This window comes from Salvelinus alpinus, chromosome 10 (genome assembly GCF_045679555.1).
Source record: "Salvelinus alpinus chromosome 10, SLU_Salpinus.1, whole genome shotgun sequence".
Taxonomy (NCBI): Eukaryota; Metazoa; Chordata; class Actinopteri; order Salmoniformes; family Salmonidae; genus Salvelinus; species Salvelinus alpinus.
In genome coordinates this window covers 58,111,185-58,123,569 of record NC_092095.1, presented here as the reverse complement: position 1 = coordinate 58,123,569, position 12,385 = coordinate 58,111,185, and the positions used below count along the sequence as shown (strand labels likewise).

General features: G+C 48.5%; 1 protein-coding gene across 19 annotated transcripts in view; it reads right to left on the bottom strand.

The window, feature by feature from the left end:
- The window catches only part of inpp4ab (inositol polyphosphate-4-phosphatase type I Ab), a 41,407-nt gene that overhangs the window by 17,629 nt on the left and 11,393 nt on the right, over nucleotides 1-12,385 (bottom strand). For 15 of the 19 annotated variants that reach the window (XM_071329881.1, XM_071329883.1, XM_071329888.1 and 12 more), the window contains exons 2-6: nucleotides 5,054-5,266; nucleotides 4,769-4,813; nucleotides 4,563-4,681; nucleotides 3,998-4,114; nucleotides 3,672-3,751 (exon numbers count right to left, since the gene is read on the bottom strand). In XM_071329881.1, the coding sequence (XP_071185982.1) occupies nucleotides 3,672-3,751; nucleotides 3,998-4,114; nucleotides 4,563-4,681; nucleotides 4,769-4,813; nucleotides 5,054-5,159 (467 nt within the window). In that variant the 5' untranslated portion in view covers nucleotides 5,160-5,266. Of the gene's footprint in view, nucleotides 1-826; nucleotides 845-892; nucleotides 946-1,251; nucleotides 1,270-3,374; nucleotides 3,393-3,671; nucleotides 3,752-3,997; nucleotides 4,115-4,562; nucleotides 4,682-4,768; nucleotides 4,814-5,053; nucleotides 5,267-12,385 lie in introns of those variants that run through there. The other 4 variants (XM_071329874.1, XM_071329877.1, XM_071329876.1 and 1 more) reach the window with 4 other exon arrangements.

The window sequence follows — 12,385 nt, the reverse complement described above, 5'->3', positions numbered from 1 at the left end:
AGCAAGCAGGACACACCTGATACAACAGCAACCCTGGAACAATTAGGGTTAAGTGCCTTGCTCAAGGGCACATAGATTTTGTTTTACCTTGCCGGCTCGGGTTACTGGCACAGCGCTCCAACCGCTAGGCTACCTGCCGCCTTACCAAAGGCATGGCATATTTAATTTTTATTTAACTAGGCAAGTCAGTTAAGAACAAATTCTTATTTTACAATGACGGCCTACCCCGGAAACGCTGGGTCAATTGTACGCCACCCTATGGGACTCCCAATCACGGCCTATTGTGATAGGATTCGAACCAGGGTGTCTGTAGTGACACCCCTAGCACTGAGATGCAGTGCCTTAGTTCACTGCGCCACTCGGGAGCAATATGAAGATAATTATAATCACATACGAATCCTCTCTGATTCAATTCCATTGTTGGGACTGATCAGCGAGGTGTTTATGGTAGACACGTGACTGTCAGGGTCAGGTGGAACCAGTCTGTCACTCCTACCTCGGGGTCAGGTGTAACCTGTGTCTCTCCTACCTCGGGGTCAGGTGTAACCTGTGTCTCTCCTACCTCGGGGTCAGGTGTAACCTGTGTCTCTCCTACCTCGGGGTCAGGTGTAACCTGTGTCTCTCCTACCTCGGGGTCAGGTGTAACCTGTGTCTCTCCTACCTCGGGGTCAGGTGTAACCTGTGTCTCTCCTACCTCGGGGTCAGGTGTAACCTGTGTCTCTCCTACCTCGGGGTCAGGTGTAACCTGTGTCTCTCCTACCTCGGGGTCAGGTTTAACCTGTGTCTCTCATACCTCGGGGTCAGGTTTAACCTGTGTCTCTCATACCTCAGGGTCAGGTGTAACCTGTGTCTCTCATACCTCAGGGTCAGGTGTAACCTGTGTCTCTCATACCTCAGGGTCAGGTTTAACCTGTGTCTCTCATACCTCATGGTCAGGTGTAACCTGTGTCTCTCATACCTCAGGGTCAGGTTTAACCTGTCTCTCTCATACCTCAGGGTCAGGTTTAACCTGTCTCTCTCATACCTCAGGGTCAGGTGTAACCTGTCTCTCATACCTCAGGGTCAGGTTTAACCTGTGTCTCTCATACCTCAGGGTCAGATTTAACCTGTGTCTCTCATACCTCAGGGTCAGATTTAACCTGTGTCTCTCCTACCTCGGGGTCAGGTGTAACCTGTGTCTCTCCTACCTCGGGGTCAGGTGTAACCTGTCTCTCATACCTCAGGGTCAGGTGTAACCTGTCTCTCATATACCTCAGGGTCAGGTGTAACCTGTCTCTCATACCTCAGGGTCAGGTTTAACCCGTGTCTCTCATACCTCGGGGTCAGATTTAACCTGTGTCTCTCCTACCTCGGGGTCAGGTGTAACCTGTGTCTCTCCTATCTCGGGGTCAGGTGTAACCTGTCTCTCATACCTCAGGGTCAGGTTTAACCTGTGTCTCTCATACCTCAGGGTCAGGTGTAACCTGTGTCTCTCATACCTCATGGTCAGGTGTAACCTGTGTCTCTCATACCTCAGGGTCAGGTGTAACCTGTGTCTCTCATACCTCAGGGTCAGGTGTAACCTGTGTCTCTCATACCTCAGGGTCAGGTTTAACCTGTGTCTCTCATACCTCATGGTCAGGTGTAACCTGTGTCTCTCATACCTCAGGGTCAGGTTTAACCTGTCTCTCTCATACCTCAGGGTCAGGTTTAACCTGTCTCTCTCATACCTCAGGGTCAGGTGTAACCTGTCTCTCATACCTCAGGGTCAGGTTTAACCTGTGTCTCTCATACCTCAGGGTCAGATTTAACCTGTGTCTCTCATACCTCAGGGTCAGATTTAACCTGTGTCTCTCCTACCTCGGGGTCAGGTGTAACCTGTGTCTCTCCTACCTCGGGGTCAGGTGTAACCTGTCTCTCATACCTCAGGGTCAGGTGTAACCTGTGTCTCTCATACCTCATGGTCAGGTGTAACCTGTGTCTCTCATACCTCAGGGTCAGGTGTAACCTGTGTCTCTCATACCTCAGGGTCAGGTGTAACCTGTGTCTCTCATACCTCAGGGTCAGGTTTAACCTGTGTCTCTCATACCTCATGGTCAGGTGTAACCTGTGTCTCTCATACCTCAGGGTCAGGTTTAACCTGTCTCTCTCATACCTCAGGGTCAGGTTTAACCTGTCTCTCTCATACCTCAGGGTCAGGTGTAACCTGTCTCTCATACCTCAGGGTCAGGTTTAACCTGTGTCTCTCATACCTCAGGGTCAGATTTAACCTGTGTCTCTCATACCTCAGGGTCAGATTTAACCTGTGTCTCTCCTACCTCGGGGTCAGGTGTAACCTGTGTCTCTCCTACCTCGGGGTCAGGTGTAACCTGTCTCTCATACCTCAGGGTCAGGTGTAACCTGTCTCTCATATACCTCAGGGTCAGGTGTAACCTGTCTCTCATACCTCAGGGTCAGGTTTAACCCGTGTCTCTCATACCTCGGGGTCAGATTTAACCTGTGTCTCTCCTACCTCGGGGTCAGGTGTAACCTGTGTCTCTCCTATCTCGGGGTCAGGTGTAACCTGTCTCTCATACCTCAGGGTCAGGTTTAACCTGTGTCTCTCATACCTCAGGGTCAGGTGTAACCTGTGTCTCTCATACCTCATGGTCAGGTGTAACCTGTGTCTCTCATACCTCAGGGTCAGGTTTAACCTGTGTCTCTCATACCTCAGGGTCAGGTGTAACCTGTGTCTCTCATACCTCAGGGTCAGGTTTAACCTGTCTCTCATACCTCAGGGTCAGGTTTAACCTGTGTCTCTCATACCTCAGGGTCAGGTTTAACCTGTGTCTCTCATACCTCAGGGTCAGATTTAACCTGTGTCTCTCCTACCTCGGGGTCAGGTGTAACCTGTGTCTCTCCTACCTCGGGGTCAGATGTAACCTGTGTCTCTCCTACCTCGGGGTCAGGTGTAACCTGTCTCTCATACCTCGGGGTCAGGTGTAACCTGTCTCTCATATACCTCAGGGTCAGGTTTAACCCGTGTCTCTCATACCTCAGGGTCAGATTTAACCCGTGTCTCTCATACCTCAGGGTCAGATTTAACCTGTGTCTCTCCTACCTCGGGGTCAGGTGTAACCTGTGTCTCTCCTACCTCGGGGTCAGGTGTAACCTGTCTCTCATACCTCAGGGTCAGGTTTAACCTGTGTCTCTCATACCTCAGGGTCAGGTGTAACCTGTGTCTCTCATACCTCAGGGTCAGGTTTAACCTGTGTCTCTCATACCTAAGGGTCAGGTGTAACCTGTGTCTCTCATACCTCAGAGTCAGGTGTAACCTGTGTCTCTCATACCTCATGGTCAGGTGTAACCTGTGTCTCTCATACCTCATGGTCAGGTGTAACCTGTGTCTCTCATACCTCAGGGTCAGGTGTAACCTGTGTCTCTCATACCTCAGGGTCAGGTGTAACCTGTGTCTCTCATACCTCAGGGTCAGGTGTAACCTGTGTCTCTCATACCTCAGGGTCAGGTGTAACCTGTGTCTCTCCTACTTCAGGGTCAGGTGTAACCTGTGTCTCTCATACCTCAGGGTCAGGTGTAACCTGTGTCTCTCATACCTCAGGGTCAGGTGTAACCTGTGTCTCTCATACCTCAGGGTCAGGTTTAACCTGTGTCTCTCATACCTCAGGGTCAGGTTTAACCTGTGTCTCTCATACCTCAGGGTCAGGTTTAACCTGTGGTTCTTCTCCTGCAGCAACTCCTTCACAGGAAACAGAGCTGAGCCCAATAAATACATCTAGGTCAGGAGAAAGAGAGAAAGCGAGAGAATAAAAAGAGAGAAAGCGAGGGAGAGAACGAGGGAGTGAGCGAGAGAGAAAGGATACAGAGACAGACGTCGAAGAAAACAACACTCCCAAGGTGGCTGGTGAGGGAAGGGAGGTGATGAGAGGAATGGGACTGACCTACTGGTTTATTATCTGATGTGAGCAGGACATATTACTTGGTGTTTTAATGTCATCTTATCCAATACCATTTTACTCACCGTGCCCTGAGAGCGGTCCTTGACGTCGTACACAGACAGCTTGACCTGCGTCTGCTGGTTGATCAGAGAGTCCTGGAAGAAGGCTATGCTGCTCAGGAATATAGGGTTATTGGTGCCCTGTAGGGGGAAACAACCAATCCATGAAGCTCTCATTGTTGCTTCTTCTAAACTGTACACATAAAGAAAGATATTAGTTAACAACATGCTAAAATCATGTTTTATTGTCACATACACCAGATAGGTGCAGTAGATTGTGTTGTTTTACAGGGTCAGCCATAGTAGTACGGCGCCCCTGGAGCAAATTAGGGTTAAGTGCCTTGCTCAAAGGCACATCGACAGATTCTTCACCTTGTCGGCTCGGGTATTCAAACCAGCGACCTTTCAGTTCCTGGTTCAAACTTTGAACTGCTAGGCTACCTGCCGGATAACAACATTCTACAATCATATAGGAACACAACAGTGCAGTGCAATGGACGACGGCCCCTCGGGGGCAGAGGGACGACGGCCCCACGGGGGCAGAGGGACGACGGCCCCTCGGGGGCAGAGGGATGATGGTCTGTCTCACCTCGATGATCTCAGTCTGGGTGTGTTTGGTCCAGAAGGCCTGGGGAGGGGTGGTGCAGCTCACTGCCACAAAGCTGTTGGGTTTCCGCTCCAGAGCTGGGGTCACCAACTCATTACAGGCTGGGGAGGGAGGGACACAGCACGTTGGAACGCACGGAACAAGACATGAAAGACAAATTCCTATAGAAGTTAATTTACTGTACTCACCCACACTGAACTCTAGAACAGGCTCATCTGGATCCTGGCTGTTTCCTACAAAACAGCAAAGTAGCATTAACTCATACAAGTCATTTTCCACTAATTCAGTTGGCAGAAATGAAAGGACAACAGTGATAAAAACATGTCGGTGTACCTTGATATACAGACTGGATAAACAGGATGTGTACAAGACAGGAAGTAATTCCATTACCAATTGTTCATCACATGGTCTCTCATATTGTTTGTTTCCTTGATATTGTCTGTGTCCAACACACAACCCTTTCCCATTCTCACCTGCGAGCGCCAGGCCGATCATCTCAGAGGAGAGGTCAAAGGTGTTGGCCCGGTACACTGACCAGGGTCTCTGGTGGCGGGGGCTACGCTCTCTAGCCTCCGACATCCTGCTGGTCTTCTCCAGGGGGGAGGAGAGGCGCGGGTGGTGGTGGTGAGAACACACACCCTTGTACTGAGCCACTCCAGGGCCCCGCCTGGGCCTTCCTCTACGAGCTGAGAGAAGGAGAGAGAGAGGGAGAGAGAAGGGACAATGATAAACATAAGGGACCACACCAATTATACGTCCATTCACATCTCCACTCTGACCATTGTTTCTCTCTCTCTCTTTTCCATCTCTGTACCTCCCCTTCACCTACCCCGCTCACATTTCGCTTTTGGTGCAGGAGCACTGCAGGCTGTGGAGGTGGCTGGACTCCCAGAGGAGAGGCTAGTCCACATACAGAGAGAGAGAGGGATGGACGGAAAGATATAGAGAGAGACAGGGATGGAGGGACATCGACAGAGAGAGCAGCACGTGTCTGTGAACATGCAGTTAGATATCGTTACTCTGCTTCAGCAGCATCCCGAGGGCACTGCATCTATCCCTCTGCTGCACAATCTGCTCTCAACCACATCTGACAAATTAGCTTATTTGTGTGTGTGTGTGTGTGTGCACACGCGTCCGTCTGTCCCTCAGTGTGTGTCTATATGTGTACTCGAGTCTGACTGTCTAGCAAGGCTTTCGTCCATGGAGTCCTACATTATTCATAGATATCAGAGTTTTGATACAGTGGATGCACTGTCTTTGTTTGGGCACAAAGTGTACAACATGCAGTAAACACAGACTGTCCTTTAGCCTGCCAGCAGACAGGGACAAGCTCTGAATACGACAATGTTATTCGTCCTGTTTACACAACGGTCTCCCGTTATTTCAAAACTGTCGCTTACAATTTCACACTATTATTTCAAGGGGCACTTTATCACATTAATTCAGAGAGAAGCCGCGATGGAGTAGGTGTCAAATCGCACATATTTCATCAGTTAATTGATAGCATAGAGGAACTGAGAGTTATAAAACGTATCATCTTAAATAATGGCAGCATAGTGCCTTCAGAAAGTATTCAGACCCCTTGACTTTTTCCACATTGTTACGCAACAGCCTTATTCTAAAATGTATACGATATTTTAGTCCCCTCAATCTACACACAACACCCCATAATGACAAAGTGAGAAGGTTTTGATTTTTCTAAAATATATATATTTGGAAAGGCACACACCTGTCTATATAAGGTCCCACAGTTGACAGTGCATGTCAGAGCAAAAACCAAGCCAAGAGGTTGAAGGAATTGTCCGTAGAGCTCCGAGATAGGATTGTGTTGAGACACAGATCTGGGGAAGGGTACCAAAGCATTTCTGTAGCATTGAAGGTCCCCAAGAACACAGTGGCCTCCATCATTCTTAAATGGAAGAAGTTTGGAACCGCCAATACTCTTCCTAGAGCTGGCCGCCGTGCCAAATGGAGCACTCAGGGAATATGGGCCTTGGTCAGGGAGGAGATGGGAGAACCTTCCAGAAGGACAACCATCTCTGCAGCACTCCTCCAAATCAGGCCTTTATGCTAGTGGCCAGACGGAAACCAATCCTCAGTAAAAGGCACATGACAGCCCGCTTGGAGTTTGCCAAAAGGCACCCAAAGGACTCCCAGACCATGAGAAACAAGATTCTCTGGTCTGATGAAACCAAGATTGAACTCTTTGGCCTGAATGTCAAGCATCACGTCTGGAAGAAACCTGACACCATCCCTACGGTGAAGCATGGTGGTGGCAGCATCATGCTGTGGGGATGTTCTTTAGCGGCAGAGACTGGGAGACTAGTCAGGATCGAAGGAAAGATGAACGGAGCAAAGTACTGAGATATCCTTGATGAAAACCTGCTCCAGCACGCTCAGGACCTCAGACTGGGGCGAAGGTTCACCTTCCAACAGGACAACGACCCTAAGCACACAGTCAAGACAACGCAGGAGTGGCTTCGAGACAAGTCTCTGAATGTTCTTCAGGACTTGAACCCGATTGAACATCTCTGGAAAGACCTGAGAATAGCTGTGCAGCGAATGCACTGTATAAGCTGGCATCAACTGAAGAAGGGTCTGAATAGGGATAAATGGAGCAACAGGTGCCCTTCAAACAAAATAACAATGAGTGGTGACAGATGTTTTTCTCAATGTTGAACTGACACTTTCATGTCAGTAATGCGTATTCCAAATATAGAGCGCATTTCTGCTCTCACTCCTCATCACAAAACCATCCAATGTCCCTCCCACTCCTCATCCTCTCCCCACACCTCCCTTTCAGGGGACATAGTTCGTCCAGGGAAGGCCCTCAGCCATTGGCCAGTTAGCCCAGGAACCTGGCCTCTCCTCAAACAGGAACAATTAGCCCATTTACACTGAGGCTGTGGGTAATAGACCAGCCCTGGTCTACTTAACAGCTTCAATAGAGATCCACACTATTTCTGTCACTGCTAACAGCTGGAGTATAGTAGCTATCAACAGCCCACAGCACCAAGGCTAGAACACCTCAGAGAGACTAGGTCAGGCAAGGAGGAATAAGTCAGAGCTGCGTGCTTTCACATACGTCTATTGACAATACCCAGCTTAGTCAAGATGATCAACACTGCCTGGGTGTACCGTATGAACAAAACCACTTATCAAGGTTCCGTTGAACGCTTTGTTCCTCTGTGATACCACAGGTCCACTGCTGGGTTAAATGACAAGTGTTGGGTTGATATGTAGGGCATCCTTTATGCAGAGAGCCTTTCAAGCCTGCATGTGGACTATCCCAGAGATTCAGCTGTGGCGAGATAATACAAACAGCAGGATCTTTTTCTAGGGATTCTGATGGAACCACTCCATCTGCCCCCGATCGTCTCCATGGTAACAACAGTGCGCTCTTCAAAGTATCACTCTGGGCCTTGCTCAATGAAACACACTGAGCAGGTTTCCTGAAGAAAAAGGTTTACTTATTTAGTTGGACTGTAAGGACATAGACATGGCAGAAGGGTTGGTCATCAGCTTGACTGGAAGGCACATTCCTGTGTGTTATGATGAGTAGGAGCAGAAGGACAAGGACATCCAGCTAGCTTAATGATGTTTGCTCTGACCAAGTAGGTAAACTTCCCCTGCAGGCCAGTGTTTCTCCTAGGTTACATCAAGGACATCCTGCTAGCTTAATGATGTTTGCTCTGATCAAGTAGGTAAACTTCCCCTGCAGGCCAGTGTTTCTCCTAGGTTGCATCAAAAGAAAGGAAGGGAACTAAATACCCGGACTGCATAGCCTCAAATATTTTGGTCTATGTTTAGGCAGGGGTGTGCAACAGAGCTAGGGAAGGGGGGGTGGGCGTCCCGCCTAAGCATTCATAGGGGAAACCCTGTCGTAGAGACACACATCCTCAGAGTGCCGTCAGTTGGGCATCCTTCCACAGAGGCTGGGCTGGGGGCTTTCCTGGCAGGAGTACAAGGTGCTGGAGGCCTGTCTTGTCTAATCAGGCAGAAATGCTGGAGGAGAGCCCATCGATAGCTAGCGGATGCTGCTGGTGGTGAAAAGCTCAGCAGATACAGGTCTGGTTAGCACACTCATCACAGATCCTCTTCTGCCCTGCCAGAGCACATGTGGCTCTGGTCAAATAAAGTGCACTATATAGGCAATAGGGTGCACTTCAGGGAATGAATCCAAATGTCTTGTATGTGCTCTCTGTACAATGGATCAACATTGATTGAATTCATTGTCAGGTTCTTTGGCTACTATCTACAACTGTTCTGTAATTGCATGGGAATATGGGCCACATTGGTAAGAGCCAAATGGTAGCAGACGGTGGTAGGCCTGATCACAGACGACAATGGTGCCAGGATCGTGGACTACAGGAAAGGGAGGGCCAAGCACACCCCCATCCACATCGACAGGGCTGTAATGGAGCGGGTTGAGAGTCAAGTTCCTCTGTGTCCACATCACTAAGGAAGTAACATGGTCCTCACACACGAACACAGTCAAGAAGGCACGACAACACCTCTTCCCCCGCAGAAGGCTGAAAAGATTTGACCTGGGCCCTCAGAACCTCAAAAAGTTGCACCATTGAGAGCATCTTGACTGGCTGCATCACCGCCTGGAATGGCAACTGCTTGGCATCTGACCGTAAGGCGCTACAGAGGGTAGTGCGTACGGCCCAGTACATCACTGGGGCCAAGCTTCCTGCCATCCAGGACCTCTTTTCCATGCTGTGTAAGAGGAAGGCCCTAAAAATTGTCAAAGACTCCAGCCACCCAAGTCATAGACTGTTCTCTCTGCTACCACAGCAAGCAGTGATGCACCTAGTCTGGAACCAACAGGACCCTAACAGCTTCTAGCCCCAAGCCAGAAGACTGCTAAATAGTTAGTCAAGGTAGCTATTTGGTTATCTGCATTGACGCCCCTGCACAAAATCTTTTGACACATCACATACGCTTCTGCTACTGTTTATTATCTATACTGTTGCCTAGTTACTTTACCCCTACCTATATGTACATATCTACCTCAATTACATCGTACCCCTGCACATCGACTCGGTACTGGTACCCCGTGTACATAGCCTGCACATCGACTCGGTACTGGTACCCCGTGTACATAGCCTGCACATCGACTCGGTACTGGTACCCCGTGTACATAGCCTGCACATCGACTCGGTACTGGTACCCCGTGTACATAGCCTGCACATCGACTCGGTACTGGTACCCAGTGTACATAGCCTGCACATCGACTCGGTACTGGTACCCCGTGTATATAGCCTGCACATCGACTCTGTACTGGTACCCCGTGTATATAGCCTGCACATCGACTCGGTACTGGTACCCCGTGTATATAGCCTGCACATCGACTCGGTACTGGTACCCCGTGTATATAGCCTGCACATCGACTCGGTACTGGTACCCCGTGTATATAGCCTGCACATCGACTCGGTACTGGTACCCCGTGTATATAGCCTGCACATCGACTCTGTACTGGTACCCCGTGTATATAGCCTGCACATCGACTCGGTACTGGTACCCCGTGTACATAGCCTGCACATCGACTCGGTACTGGTACCCAGTGTACATAGCCTGCACATCGACTCGGTACTGGTACCCAGTGTACATAGCCTGCACATCGACTCGGTACTGGTACCCCGTGTACATAGCCATGTTATTGTTACCCATTGTGTATTCCTTGTTTTACAAATTTTTTCTATATTTTTCTCTCTGCATTGTTGGGAAGGGTAAGTAAGCATTTCACTGTTAGTCTACACCTGTTGTTTATGAAGCATGTGACAAATAATATTTGATTTATAGCACCAGAGTGAGGAGACCCTGATGATTAGTAAAATCACATGAACTGGGACACATGGGCTTTCGGAGCTTCCACGGCTAGGTTAACAAATCCTTGCTGGGTTTCTGACGTAGTTTCTCACACCCAGTAACAACTGGAGAATACCGCACAGACTGGTCCGGAACCAGACTCAGTTCAAACCGGTTTCTAGGTTTTTGCGAATACGGGTTTGATGTCTTCATTTTACCCTGGGCACCTGGCACTGTAGGTTAACCAGATATGAGTAAACAAAGACATTGACACTTGTGACATTGTCCTCACCAGAGAAGCTAAGGACTTACAATGCGAAGCATATGTTTCTACCTGATTTAACTTTTTTTTTAAAGGGGGGGCGGGGGGGGGGAGTGACACCAACGGCAACAGCTGGTCTTACTGGCGTCCGATCTGACTGGCAGGGTTTAGTGGATTTCACTTCTGCTGTTATGTTAAGTCTAATGCTACACGCAACCAGAAAGCTCTCTATGAAGGAACCGGGTGAGTGAGCGCATTTGTGACATTGAGGACCCTGTGAGGCGTCCACGGTACTGCCTGAAATCAGATTTCTCCTTTCTCTCCCTGTTTACTCCCTCTCCTTCCCAGCAGACTACACTCCTGCTAATTCCACCGTTAATGAGTCTAATTCAGCCGTGTGACTCAGTGACTCCATCAGGATTACCAGCCAAGCGACAAGATCATTCTTTAATTTGTCTTGAATCTAAAAATCTCAGCTTGCCTTGGTTGTGAAAGCACCTCAAGGCTCCGTGTTTCTTCCCACTCTGTGCTGGTTTCAGGACCCTCCCTCCAGAGCTCCTCTGAGTGTGATTGACACTATCACACAGAGGGGTCTTGTCCAACCACACCTGGAAATGAGGACATGTTTGTATCAAGGGTTTCTCTGCTCTCAGTCTCAGTCTCCAAGCCTAAGAAGGGCAGTGTGGAGGAGAGCTCGGTCCTGTTGCCCTTAAAAGGCAAAAAACAGTTTCTGTGTTGACTGACTGCCAAGGTGCTGACTGTCCAGGCCAGGCATCATCGCACGCACACAAACGACGACAAGCTAAAAACATACGGTCTCAGTTTCCTCAGATCTTGACTTCCCATCTCTGCCTTATCAAACACACATATACAGAAGACAGGATAACGGCTCTCCCTCCATGTCACTAGTTTCCATCTTACTGTCGTCCTCCTGCACTCCCAGCCCACATTAGTTATTTTTATAGCCCCAGCCTTGTCTAAACAGACTTCAACTCTGCACCACACCAGTATCTGTGTCACTGACTATGGAGAAGGTAAACACTGCTGGAGAGCAAACAGAGTACATTCATTAAAAAAATAAAAATCTCTTTTGACACCAACAGTGCTTATTTTATCTGTCTAAATGAGGTGCTGTGAGTAAGCCCTGTATCAGGGTCAAATAGCACTGGATTCATCATATAATTTAATAGCCAATCTCTATCAAAATAGTATCTCTAAAATCTTAGACTTCCCTGCCATTTTCATTTCCTGAATAAATATCCAGATGAATTTGTAGGTGCAAAAAGTCTTACATATTCTTCACCTTCACCATTTGTATGATGTAGAGTAGTTAGAGCTGCCCTCCTGACTAGACTGGCTACCTAGTTCCTATAGTAGTTAGTGTTGCCCTCCAGACTAGAGGTCGACCGATTAATCGGAATGGGCGATTAATTAGGGCCGATTTCAAGTTTTCATAACAAATCGGTAATCTGCATTTTTGGACGCTGATTATGGCCGATTACATTGCACTCCACGAGGAGACTGTGTGGCAGGCTGACTACCTGTTACGCGAGTGCAGCAAGGAGCCAAGGTAAGTTGCTAGCTAGCATTAAACTTATCTTATGAAAAAACAATCTTAACATAATCACTAGTTAACTACACATGGTTGATGATATTACTAGGTTAACTAGCTTGTCCTGCGTTGAATATAATTGATGTGGTGCCTGTTAATTTATCATCGAATCACTGC